Source organism: Juglans regia, chromosome 8 (assembly GCF_001411555.2).
Source record: "Juglans regia cultivar Chandler chromosome 8, Walnut 2.0, whole genome shotgun sequence".
Taxonomy (NCBI): Eukaryota; Viridiplantae; Streptophyta; class Magnoliopsida; order Fagales; family Juglandaceae; genus Juglans; species Juglans regia.
Genome location: NC_049908.1, coordinates 2545729 through 2558100, shown reverse-complemented (window position 1 = coordinate 2558100; position 12372 = coordinate 2545729). Strand labels below are relative to the sequence as shown.

General features: G+C 39.9%; 1 protein-coding gene across 1 annotated transcript; it reads right to left on the bottom strand.

Moving 5' to 3' along the window:
- Positions 1-550: 550 nt before the first annotated feature.
- On the bottom strand, positions 551-12042 carry LOC109007374 (tocopherol cyclase, chloroplastic). Its single transcript, XM_018987031.2, has 10 exons — positions 11572-12042; positions 11038-11282; positions 10259-10338; positions 9715-9791; positions 9268-9437; positions 2749-2846; positions 2152-2259; positions 1654-1770; positions 1193-1342; positions 551-1074 (listed from the first exon to the last, which is right to left on the bottom strand). The coding sequence occupies exons 1-10, from the start codon at positions 11886-11888 to the stop codon at positions 898-900; spliced, it is 1539 nt and encodes a 512-aa protein (XP_018842576.1). The 5' UTR covers positions 11889-12042; the 3' UTR covers positions 551-897.
- Between the last annotated feature and the right edge of the window lie 330 nt (positions 12043-12372).

Genomic DNA, 12372 nt, shown 5'->3' with positions numbered 1-12372 from the left:
TCAAACATACGTACGTAAAAGAATGCCCCTGGCCATAACGATGACATGACTCGTCATCTTCAACATGTTAGTCCACAATTATTAAAATTGTCATCATTGAAATCTCAAATCCACATGTAATATATATGTGGATTTGTGATTCACATTGATATAAATGCGTACTTATAATGCATGATCTAAATCAGACTTTTTAATTTTCTAGCTAAAGAGGGGCCTTTCCTAGTTCTTAATTTCCAGTACTAGCTAGTACTACTTCATTTTCTATATACACACACACTTGTAATTCAAAAGAATGCATTTTATACCCAAAACAGATCACTAATTCAGAATCGATCCCTGGCCTCCAGTACATCAACGGGAACTCCAATATATAGCTTGATGTCTAAGGAGCTGACGATCCGGCGTAGTACTGGTCTATATGTGTATATCGTTGATCTTCTACATGGAACACCTTAAATTTGAACAAAAGCTTAAGGGATCTAGAACTCGGCTTTATAACATGAAACATATAGTAGTGGTCTATATGTTATGCTACGACTTGATATGCATGTTGATAAAATGGATATCTCAGACTTTATTTGTTTGAATCTTATTACACGTTTGTTGGGTGTTCTTTTAATCTTTCCTCTAATATTTTTTCTCTGACTGGATGGCCTGCACGATATCATATCATTCGTGTTCCCCTTTTACAAGACTAGCCAACCGGATCAGATGCCAATTGTGTGGTTCATAAATAGGCTTTGCACATTGGCTTACAATTAAGTCCACAGATCTATCATTACTTGAAACTTTTATCCCCTCAACATCAAAATATGGTCAAATCTGTCGGCTAAATCATTCTTCCTCTTGTAGTTAAAGTGCATCTTTTCCCCAAAACAGAGCATTAATCAGTTAGTGCTAAAGACCAGGGGGTTTAAAGAATGGAACATAATTGAAGATCCCCTCCACATCAACTGGAACCCCAATAGCTTGACTAAGGAGCTCCGGTGTAGAGGTCACACCCTTCCATGCGTTGAACCATGGTCCCCCTCCAACTTCAACTGCCGCCATGTTACTTGTAACATCCAATATGATCTGTAAATTAACGAGGTCCGAAGTGTTAAAACTCATTCAAAATGTTCTCTAATTAACAAATCAGGCCAACAAAAACAGAAGGCGCAAATAAGGTTTAAGGATTTTTCATTAAACACACCTTCCCCTTACTGCCATCGTATCTCTTTTCCCAAAGTTGTAATCTTAGGACACCAAAACAAGAATCTTTACAAGCTGGAGCAAGCCCAGATTCTGCTGTTGGAGCTCGCAGTGTAGTACCAGTGTCCTTTGTTGTTGCCTCCAATTCAACCTGCTCAGATGATACAATCTATTATTGATCACTTCTGTGATAGCCCCGATATCACTATCTGATCTTTCAATAACGCCTAAGATCAGCTTGCATTTTCAGCTACAGGAGTGTTGGGATTCAAACCTAACTGACCCCATGAAGCTAGATAATGACACACCTGACTGACGCCATAAAGCTAGATAATGACCCAGCACAAATAGAAAACAGGTCCCAAGTCATAGAGACTTCACAGGTAGATGTGGGAACTGAGATGTGACAATAGAACGCAGAAGGCCTGCGAATAGATTATCAATTAAGAGATATAGAATTACCTTATGTGTCCGATTCTCCGCAGCCATGTACCAGTGACCCCAAGGGGCAATTTCCCAGTTAACAACGCCATTCCATGGCACAAATTCATAGAAAATTCCATTATAGTGGACTCCAACCTGCACCAGTCAGTATTGTAAAATTTCAATGTAAGGAGAGGAGAGTTTTCTACTTGTTTGAGACAAAACACTTCACCAGATCCTGTGTTTCGGCGAAAAGACAATATCAAGGCATGTGTTCGTAGTTGGAGTGAATTCAAGGTTAAAGAAACAACTAAAATAAGGGTTCGCCAAAGTAGACTCATATAGCATTCTGGCATACAGAAAGGACCACAACCAAACTTCTTTCTCGTTTCCCTCTCCTTCAGTATCCTTGGACCTCCCTATGACATCATTTTTTATTTTCAAGAAAATTTCTTTGTCATCCATAAAAAAATTGAAGTGAATATAAGAGAAAGCACAGCAACTTTGAAAGAGGAATTGAATTCCTAAATTAAGTACCAATGCAGCATTTTCAAAATTCTCTGTCAGTCCAGGTAGTTGCCTCAACCCACCACCTGCAGTGAGAGCAACGTCTCCAGTAGCACCTTCAAATACATTACACTGAACCTGCAGTAAGATATTAACCAATAAGGTGCCATAGGGAGCAGCACATAATCAATTATACCAGTGTAAGTACTCCAAAGGAAGAATAAGCTTACTTAATCTGAAACTACTATTCAATGAATATCTCATAAAGAAGCTCCGCTAAAGAACTATGCACGATCTAACCCTACTTCAGTCCAATGATCAGGAAACTATAAAGTGTTGCTTGCTAGATACTGAACAGTTGAAGAAGCTCTACATACTCCAAATTTGGTGCTAATAAAATAGCCACAATCTCAAAATGTCCATGCAAGAGCATAATGGGAGCCTATGAGCTAACCTCTGTGTTAAGATGTAGTATGGATAAATATTCTACACTATCCGTTCCCTTTCTTTCAAGTAAATTTATATTATGAGAAAAATGGCTAAAGCTCACAAATGCAAGAAATAATGAACATATCAAGACTTTAACTTTTACCATGGCAATGTTTCTATAAAAGGTTAAACAATTACCCAAAACCATTTTCTTGGGAATGCTCCACCCCAATTCTTTTCGGAATACGAAGGGGCATTTTGAAATTCAAACCTTTCACCATCCCACTCTATCCAACCTGAAATTCAAATCTAAAATCTGAGGCCGTGTCCCAAATAACATATGCAGATTTCTATAAAGCAATTTAGATTTGAAGCAAATAGAATCTGGGAGGCACATGATTGTAGCAAAAGAAAATTTGATATCACAGAAAGGATAGAGCCAGCTAAAGCTAGACATCAGTTCCAATGGTTTAACTGTTGTCAGCCTATCCTTCTTGAATATAGGACTTCAAAGATATTGAAGCCATAATGTTAATTTGCAGCATAAATAATGCTATACAGAAAATTTTCTCTCTCTACTATATTTTCTCTCCGTACAGTTTCAGTTTTCGTTGTGGTTTTTTTCCTTACTATTGGTGGTGATTCGTTAATGGCTTTTCCTTCATGAGGAGATTAGCGTATCACTAAAACATTAGGGTTTTATCGTTTGTGGGTTGGTTTAGATGGGTTGTGCAATGAGGTTTTTATTGACCAGAAGTTTTTTGAGTTCAGAAAGGAGAATGCAAGGTGGTGGAGGATTATAGAAAGTAGTCGCCGTGTAGTGAAATACATTTCTGTAGATTTTGAAACTCTGGGTTGGCTGGGCTCTATGGTGAAGGAATGCGCAGTGACACTGGGCTCTCATGAGTTTTTGAGAACTCGTAGAAAATGAGACATTGTGTTAATAGTGAGAAAGGGACGTAATCACAATGGCAGTTTTATCTCCCTCTCAGAATTTGGTCGTGATAAGAGGAGAGGTTTGCTTGTGATTCCGGAAGGGAGGAAGGGGAGGGGTGGAGGAATTTTGGAGATACTTTAATGGAGCTTTTCTCATCCTCTGTTTCGAGCACGAGAACTTCCCAAGCAGTTTTTGCAAAGACGGACAGAGGAGATGGTGGTGCTCCATCGTCGAGGGCAGGAGGTGCAAGGTCGTACAATGAGGTGCTCCAAATGAAGATGGTACTGCCTCGTGCTGTGAGAGACGTGGTGCTAGGCGCAATCAGTTCAGAGGATGTGCAGAGGTATGGTGGAGAAGACAGCAGACTGTTGGAGTTAAATGAGGAAATTATCTTGAGGATGCTAGTTGGCTTGGAGGAGAAAGTGGGCATCGTGTTAGAGGAAATCAGTTATTTAAAACGCTGCGTTAAGGGCAAGGCTGAGCTGAAAGCTTATGTGGGTCGTAAGAGTGGGCCTTGTTCTATGGGTTTTGTGTTGGGCAATGGAGCGGGTCAGGCCTCAGGCCCAAAGAAGGCCTGGAGGGCAGTTGCAACCGAGATATCGGGCCAAGCTCTCGCGTCCAAGATATCGGGCCAAGAACTGCGTCAAGCTCCTGCGGCGCCTTCAAGCACCTTACCGGCAACCCTATTGGCACAGAAACGGTCGACGACCTCCGTCGACCACCCTGGTGAGCCGGTAAAGGTACACCGAAGGGAGGAACTAGAGGAGTGGGAGATTTCGGTGGAGCCCTTAGTGCAGGAGAGCTTGAGAAATGTTTTCGTGTCCTCGTCACTAGGGATGTTGGTGGAGAATGGGCATTCTGAGCTTTGCGTGGTGGTCAAAGGCCCTGAGGCAGTGCAGGTGCAAGCTGATTCTCCGGAAAGTGAGCTTTCATTTCTGGGTGAGGCTGTGCAAGTGCAGTCCGACTCTCCGGAAAGTGGGCCGTCATTTTTGGGGCCTCCGTTTGGTTCCACACCAATGGATTTGAGTGTTTTTGGTGGGATAAATTCTGGGGATGGTATTCTTCTTAAAAATATGGCTTCAAGTGGTGAACCAAATAGTTTGGGTGGCTCGGAACTGCTTTTGATTCCCAATAACAGTGTTGGTGAGGAGGGGGCTCTTACTCCTCTATGTACACTCCCTCCCAGTTCTGATTATGGGAGTTGCTCGTCAAATTGGATTTTTGAAAAGGTCGAGGAGTTACAAAATATCTTTGAGGTCTCTTTTGGAGGTTATAAGGAACAATTTATGACCCTTCTTGTGGCTATTGAAGCTAGCCGTTCAAAATTAGCTACAAAACAGGACAGGGAACTTAAACGTTTAACTTGCTCCATCAATTATGATGTTAAGGAAGGGAGTAGCGGAAGGGTTAGACCGAAAGGGAGGGGCAGGTTAAGTTTTAATGAAGCCTAAGATTGTATCATGGAACGTACGGGGTCTCAATGATAGCAATAAACGCCTTCGTATCAAAGCTTTATTGAGGTTGTGGAAGGGTGATGTGTTATGTTTGCAAGAAACAAAGTTGGGCTTTATTGATAGAAGAATTGTGCGTAGTATATGGGGATGTTCGTATGTGGGTTGGTCCTATTTGGCCTCTCAGGGAGCATCAGGTGGAGTGTTATTAATATGGGATAAAAGAGTAGTTGAAGCGATTGAGGAGTGTGTTGGTGAGTTTTCGGTTTCGATGTTATTCAAAAATGTGAGCGATGGGTGGGATTAGGCATTTGCAGGGTCCTATGGTCCCAACATGGACAGAGATAGGCGAAAGTTATGGGAGGAGTTGGCGGGGATATACTCTTTATGGGATGTGCCGTGGTGTATGAGGGGTGATTTTAACATTACTCGTTTTTCTAGTGAACAATCGGGGCATCATCAGCACACTTTAGCCATGGCGGAATTCTCTGAGTTCATCTTTGACCTAGACCTTATGGATCTTCCCTTGGTGGGTGGCGAGTACACATGGTCTAACGGCCGGGTTTGGTCGAAATTGGATAGATTCCTTGTCTCGCCGTTATGAGAAGCCCACTATCCAGAAGTAAGTTAGAAAAGGTTAGCTCGAGTCAGTTCAGACCATTTTTTCATTCTCCTAGATTGTGGGGGTATTCACGACGGTCGCCGGTATTTCAAGTTTGAGAATATGTGGCTTAAAGTGAACGGGTTTGCAGAGTTGGTGCATACTTGGTGGGCATCGTACCAGTTTAGTGGCACTCCAAGTTTCATTCTTGCAGGTAAGTTGAAGGCTCTAAAACAAGATCTGAAGAAGTGGAACTTGAAAGTTTTTTATCACACTGACAATCAAAAGTCCACTTTGTTGGAGGAATTGCAGGAGTTAGAGGGCAAGGAACTATTGGGAGAGGCCTCAGAGGAGGAGTTATTGGGGAAAGCCATGGTTGTGGCAGAGTTGGAAAGAGTTTTGTTGTCAGAGGAGATATCATGGCGCCAAAAATCCAAAGCTATTTGGTTGAAAGAGGGTGATAGGTGTACGAAATTCTTTCACAAAGTGGCTAATTCACATCGGCATAACAATGCGATCGAGTCGCTTTATTCAAGTACTCAGGTGCTATCCTCTCCCGCTGAACTAGAAAGTCATATTGCACATTATTATGAGACTCTCCTTACCGAATCGGTAACTTGGAGGTCGAAGCTTGATGCCTTGTCATTTGAGACAATTGATCCGCAACATGTGTGTGTCTTGGAGAGACCTTTCGATGAAGAAGAGATTTTCAAGGTCATCTCTGGTATGGCTAAGATAAAGCGCCGAGTCTGGATGGTTTCTCAATGGTTTCTTCCAAACTTGTTGGGATGTGGTGAAAGGTGATGTCTTGCTGGTGTTCAGTGAATTTCACGCTTTTCAGAAGTTTGAAAAATCACTTAACGTGACTTTCATTGCTCTCATTCCCAAGAAACACGGGGTTTCGAGTATTGAGGATTTTCATCCAATAAGTTTGGTTAGTAGTATCTATAAGATTATTTCGAAAGTTCTTGCTAACCGGCTTAGTCCAGTGTTGGAGAATATTATTTCCAAGCCTCAGAATGCTTTTATTCGCGGGAGACATATACTCGATTCAGTGCTCATAGCAAATGAGAGCCTAGATGCTAGATTGCGGGAGGGAAGTCCAGGTATTCTTTGCAAGCTTGATATGGAGAAGGCGTATGATCATATAAACTGGGAATTCCTTTTGTACTTGCTTAAGAGGTGTGGTTTTGGAGATAGGTGGATTTCTTAGATGCGTCATTGTATTTCAACAGCTCGATTTTCAATGCTAGTTAACGGCACTCCTACTGGTTTTTTTGATAGCTCAAGGAGTTTGCAACAGGGTGATCCGTTATCTTCTCTTCTATTTGTCATAGTTATGGAGGCGTTGAGTAGGATGGTGCAAGCTACTGTTGGTGGGGATTTTTTATCTGGTTTTCAGGTGGGAAATGGCTCTGGTAGCCCTTTTATCATTTCACATCTTTTCTTCGTAAATGACACTCTGATTTCCTGTGAAGCGGATAGTAGTCAGGTCCAAACTTTAAGTGCATTATTACTTTGTTTTGAAGCAGTGTCAGGGCTCAAGGTGAACCTTGGCAAGTCTAAGATGGTTCTGGTCGGTGTGGTTCCTAATATACGCAGTTTAGCAAGTCTTTTGGATTGCAGTGTGTCCTCTTTCCCAATGAAATATTTGGGTCTTCCGTTAGGTTCAACTTTCAAGAGTAAAGCAATATGTGATGGAGTGGTAGAGAAGATAGAGAAAATGTTGGCTGGATGGAAAATGGTGTATTTATCGAAAGGGGTCGACTCACTCTTATCAAGAGCACCCTTACTAACTTCCCCACTTATTTTTTATCTCTCTTTCCTATGCCTACAGGGGTGGTGAATAGGATTGAGAAATTTTTTAAAGCTTTTTTATGGGGAGGCATAGGGGAGAAGAAATTTCATTTTGTTAGTTCGAAGACAGTATGTGCCCTAGTTGTGAATGGGGGGTTGAGTGTTTGTAATTTGAGAACTTTTAATAAAGCGTTATTGGGAAAATGGCTTTGGAAATATCATTTGGAGGGGGGTCATTGTGGAAGGAAACTATAGATGCTAGATATGGTGTTGCTTGGGGTGGGTGGTGTTCCAAAGAAGTGAGAGGGGGGTATGGAGTGGGGTTATGGAAGTTTATAAGGAAGGGGTGGACATGCTTTGTAAATCATATTCGCTTTGTCACAGGTGAGGGCAACCGAATCAGCTTTTGGCGGGACGTGCGGTGTGGAGATCATGCATTGGAAAGGGTTTTTCCGGCTTTATATCGTATTGCAGTTAATAGGGAGGCTTCAGTGGCGGATGTGCGGTTATCTGCTCATGGTTCGCATCAGTGGAATATTTTGTTTAATAGGGATATTCATGACTGGGAATTATCTATGGTTTCAGACTTTTTCAACCTTTTACACTCTTTGGGGACTACTATGGCACAGCATGATACCTTGAAGTGGAGGTTTCAGGATTACAAGAAATGTACAGTAAAAGCGTATTACAAACTCTTGACTACACAGGATCACACTCCATTCCATTGGAAGAACATTTGGAGGTCTCGTGTGCCCTCTAGAGTTGCTTTTTTTATTTGGAATGCCGCTCTTGGGAAGATCTTGACCACGGACAACTTGAGGAAGAAAGGATGTGTAGTGTTGGATTGGTGTTACATATGTAAAAAGAATGGAGAATCGGTAGATCATCTTTTACTACATTGTGACGTAGCAAGGGTGTTGTGAGATAAGATCTTTCGAAGGGTTGGTATTGCTTGGGTAATGCCTATGAGGGTGGTGGATTTGATGGGTTGTTGGAGAAAATTGCAGGGCAGTCATCAAGTGGCAGCAGTTTGGAGGATGATTCCGTTGTGTATCATGTGGTGTATTTGGACGGAAATGAATACGCGCTGTTTTGAAGACAAGGAACAAATAATGGTGGAGCTGAAGAATTTTTTTTTACATTCTTTATTGCTTTGGTTTTCCGCTATTGTATTAAACGGGGATGATATTCACGAATTCTTGCCCTTAGTTCATCGCTCTTAGAATGTATTTAGGTGTTCTTTTGTAAACTTTCTGTGTACTTGGTACATGCCTATTTCACTCACATCAATAAAGTTTATCTCTTATTTATCAAAAAAAAAAATGTTAGTTTGCAACATAACAAAATTCATTTCAGAGAAATTTAAGAAAGGTGCCCAGGGAGCCAAATTGTGCTCCTTTTGTCCAGCAGGCTCTTCGGTTTATCAGCATCTATGTATTTCCCTACTGGATTCAATACTTGCAAAAAAAATTTCTCAAGTCATTTCCATTGTTTTATTTACGTGATAACTACATTTCTCAATACTTATTATAAGATTTAAAAGTTTCAGCTTTCTGTTATATTTGGTATGGCTACTAATATTGGCAGTTGAAGGTGTGGTATGGCTACTAATATAAAGCCATGTACTGGAAAAGATATGCAGTCGGTCTCTTAGATTATCAGAAAAATAAAATATAATTTCTGATTAGTTAATCAGTAAGTATGTACTCATAGTGTAAGCAGATGGGTATTAAATAGTATTTAGTTTATAGGCAAGAAGTACACTAGTAGGCATAACCAAGCATTGCAATGAAGTAGTAAACTAAAATCAGTAGTTCAAACATCAAAATGGGTCCAAAATAAAATCAGACCTAACAACAAGCCATAGCAAAAGCATAAATGTAAATTAAAAAGCCAGATAATAATTGTCAATGGGTGGAAGAAGCTAACACCTGTTGACAGTCCGCCTGCCATGCATATTTGCCAATGGGGTTCAAAAACAGGAAATGCTGCAAGCCAGCCTGCTGTGGACTTCTGTTTGGACCCAACATTACCCCAGCCATATATAGGGCGGGTACTGTACTCCCAACGAGCAGTCTTCACAGTATCCACATAATTTGACCTGTCGTTGAAAAGCCAAGCCACTTCAGACTATGACTAAATAGCCAATGTTTGGAGACTTTGTCGTTACTTTTTTACAGTGATAAAGTTTCAGGTTTGAGGTGTTATTTTATGTTTCAACCCATAATTTTCACTCAAAAACTCACAAAATGGAACATTGGAGAAAAGAAAAGTTTTATTCACTTCCAGGCCCAAAAAAGGAAGCCTATTATACCATCTGAATTTCAGACACAGCATATTCATCATAGATTACAATACATGACATGAAAAGGTGTTACCTGCCATCATCACGAATGAAACCTTGATGCCAAAGTGGGCTGACTTGGAAACCTTCTAACACTCTTTTATTGAATTCCTGTGTGACAACATGAGTCAGGTTAAGCACAAAAATTGTCTGTTACTAGATATCGATACCTCATGCACACGATAATAACAGATAATACAATCCCCCTGCTGGTCAATTTACAAGTTACAATAGTAAAGATCTCAACTTCTTGAACAGGAGAAAATGGCCATAAAAAATAAATACCAAGTAAAAGAAATTGCCCGAAGTCAAATGCTTTGAGAGCCAACTATGCATATATAATTCAAGTCCAAGAAATAAAGGGACTGCTTTAAATGAGAAAACAATCCACTATCACGTATGGAAATTTAGCAGGCCCACAAAATTTAATTGGGGAAATCAATAATGATGATAACTACGGGGCATTGATTATAGCCAGAAGCTATTACAACCATTAAAAATCTCTTATGGACTGCATATATTAATTTGTAGAAACCAGACATATATACAAAAACAATAATCCAAAGTCGGAGATCAACCTGAGGAGGGACCTCCTTGTATGGAGGCTTCGATTCTTTTTCACCAACAAAAGTATTCCCTAGTATTAGTTCATGTCTGCCTATGAATTGAAAATTGTTAGTCATAGTCAACACGCGATAGAATAGAATGTGATCTAACTTCTTCCTTTTGCCAACATGGAAAGGCTTAACACTATTCTATGCAGTTTCAAAACGGTAAAATGAAGGTAAAAACAAGACAATAATGTATACATGTATCAAATTGTGTTAAGGTACATGTAAGACACTTAATAGAGGGTGAACATTGAAGTAAACTCAACCAGTTTTTCTAAATTTCACAACACAGTATGGTTCTCTCAAACGCCTATAACAGATTGAATTGCTCACCCATCAAAGATACTGATGTTAAGGGACAATAATATATGTGAATTAAACTTTTTTAACAAAAACATAAAAATATGTCCAAGTCATTTCCAAATATCAGGAAAAATGCAAAAAGCCTTTATCAAATTGATTGCAAACTTACTATCTTGCTTATGCATGATAATATGAACTGAGAAGAAAAGCACTTTCAGGCAACTTTTTTTTTTTTAAAATCTTGTTCGGAACAGAGTAAAAAAGTAAGTTTATCATTTTCCTGTCTTGATTTGAAAGAGCAATCAACACAAAGGGACGACAAACGGCTGCAACAGCCTAGAATGACTGAGACAGGATAAAACTTAACGTGATTACTTTGATGCTGTGATGTTCTTTTCTAAGATAAGGCAAATCGTTCAATGGCATTCAGCAGAAAATCTTACTTCCCCAAAAGTACTGAGATTCTTCTGAGTATTGGCATATATACTTGTCATTTGCGCCCAGAATTTGAGCCCCAACTCCGGTAAATCTGGGTCCACGCTGTGCCACTTCCAATGCTGTTAGTTTTTTTGGAAAAGCAGGGTTCTCCACAGAATACATAAAACAGAAACTCTGCCTCCGTTCAGGGATTGAGACCTTGAAGTACCAACCCTCAAAAAATTTCCTAGCACTTCCATCAAAATGGTACCTGATTCAATTAGTGGGTAAATATTAACAGGTACAAGGCAGACGAACCATTATTAATTAACTTGAAAAGACCAGCTGCTATTAATGATATTGCATTAGAGAACCATAAACACAACAACCATGAAAACGAGTATCAAGTCAAGATCTTTTACAAGTCCTTCATTTTCCCCCACGGCCAAGCCAAGGTTAAATGAAGTACGAATTCGTAGGAAAACAAAATCCAAAAGCAATTTATTCCGTGCAGATGAAATCAAAATTCCAATGAACTCAATTCGATACAATCGAATTACCCGCTGTGAGGAGTTCGAAGCTCCCGATTCGGAGGCGTCGGCACGTAGGCGGGACTGACAGAGCCGGAACTCTCTTTCTGTATATCTCCTTGAACAGTCGAAGAAGACTCGTAAGATAGGCCCCTCGACATTGAATTGGAAGCAAGCACGCACTGACTTTTCCGGAACCCTGGCTTAGCAGAGCTCCCTTGGGTCCCTAACGAGCTGAGTTTTGAAGAATGAGCAAACTTGACACTCGATTTAAGGATTATCGATGGAATCCCCGAGTTCGGAGTGAAAAGGTGAGATTCATAAAAGAAATTCGCCTTTGTTTCCATTGCAAATTAGCTCGAATTTGATCGAATAAAAAGAGAAGTGAAAGGGGGAAGACTATCAGCGAGTAAGACTTCGTATACACAGTGTTGAGAGCGTGGCAGCCTTCAAACAACAGGTGAAGGAAGGAGACGTTGTTAGGCTTAAGTAAAGGTGGATGATTGGCGGCCTTCAAACAACAGGTGGAGGAGACGTGGCGAGCAAACTAGGAAAACGACATACCCCAAGAAGAAAACCAAAAGGTATCTTTACTGAAGACAAGAAGTTACGTTTTGATTGGAAAATGAATTGAGATAGTTTGTAAATAATAAAATAAAAATTAAATTATTTATTATATTTTATGTAAAAATTTTAAAAAATTATTTTAAGATTTAAAAGAATTAAATTATTTATTATTTTTATATATAAATATAAAAAAATTATAATAATAAAATGAAATAAATTAAAATGAGTTGAAATAAATTTTGAAAACAAACGAGGGCTTACAGA

What these genes read in the sequence shown, in the direction of transcription:
- LOC109007374 (XM_018987031.2), bottom strand. Translation starts at nt 11,888, where the DNA reads ATGGAAACAAAGGCGAATTTCTTTTATGAATCTCACCTTTTCACTCCG. An exon ending in ACAAGGAGGTCCCTCCTCAG is followed by an intron (nt 9,792 to 10,258) that starts GTTGATCTCCGA and finishes GTTGTCACACAG; the next exon opens with GAATTCAATAAAAGAGTGTT. An exon ending in TTCATTCGTGATGATGGCAG is followed by an intron (nt 9,438 to 9,714) that starts GTAACACCTTTT and finishes TTTCAACGACAG; the next exon opens with GTCAAATTATGTGGATACTG.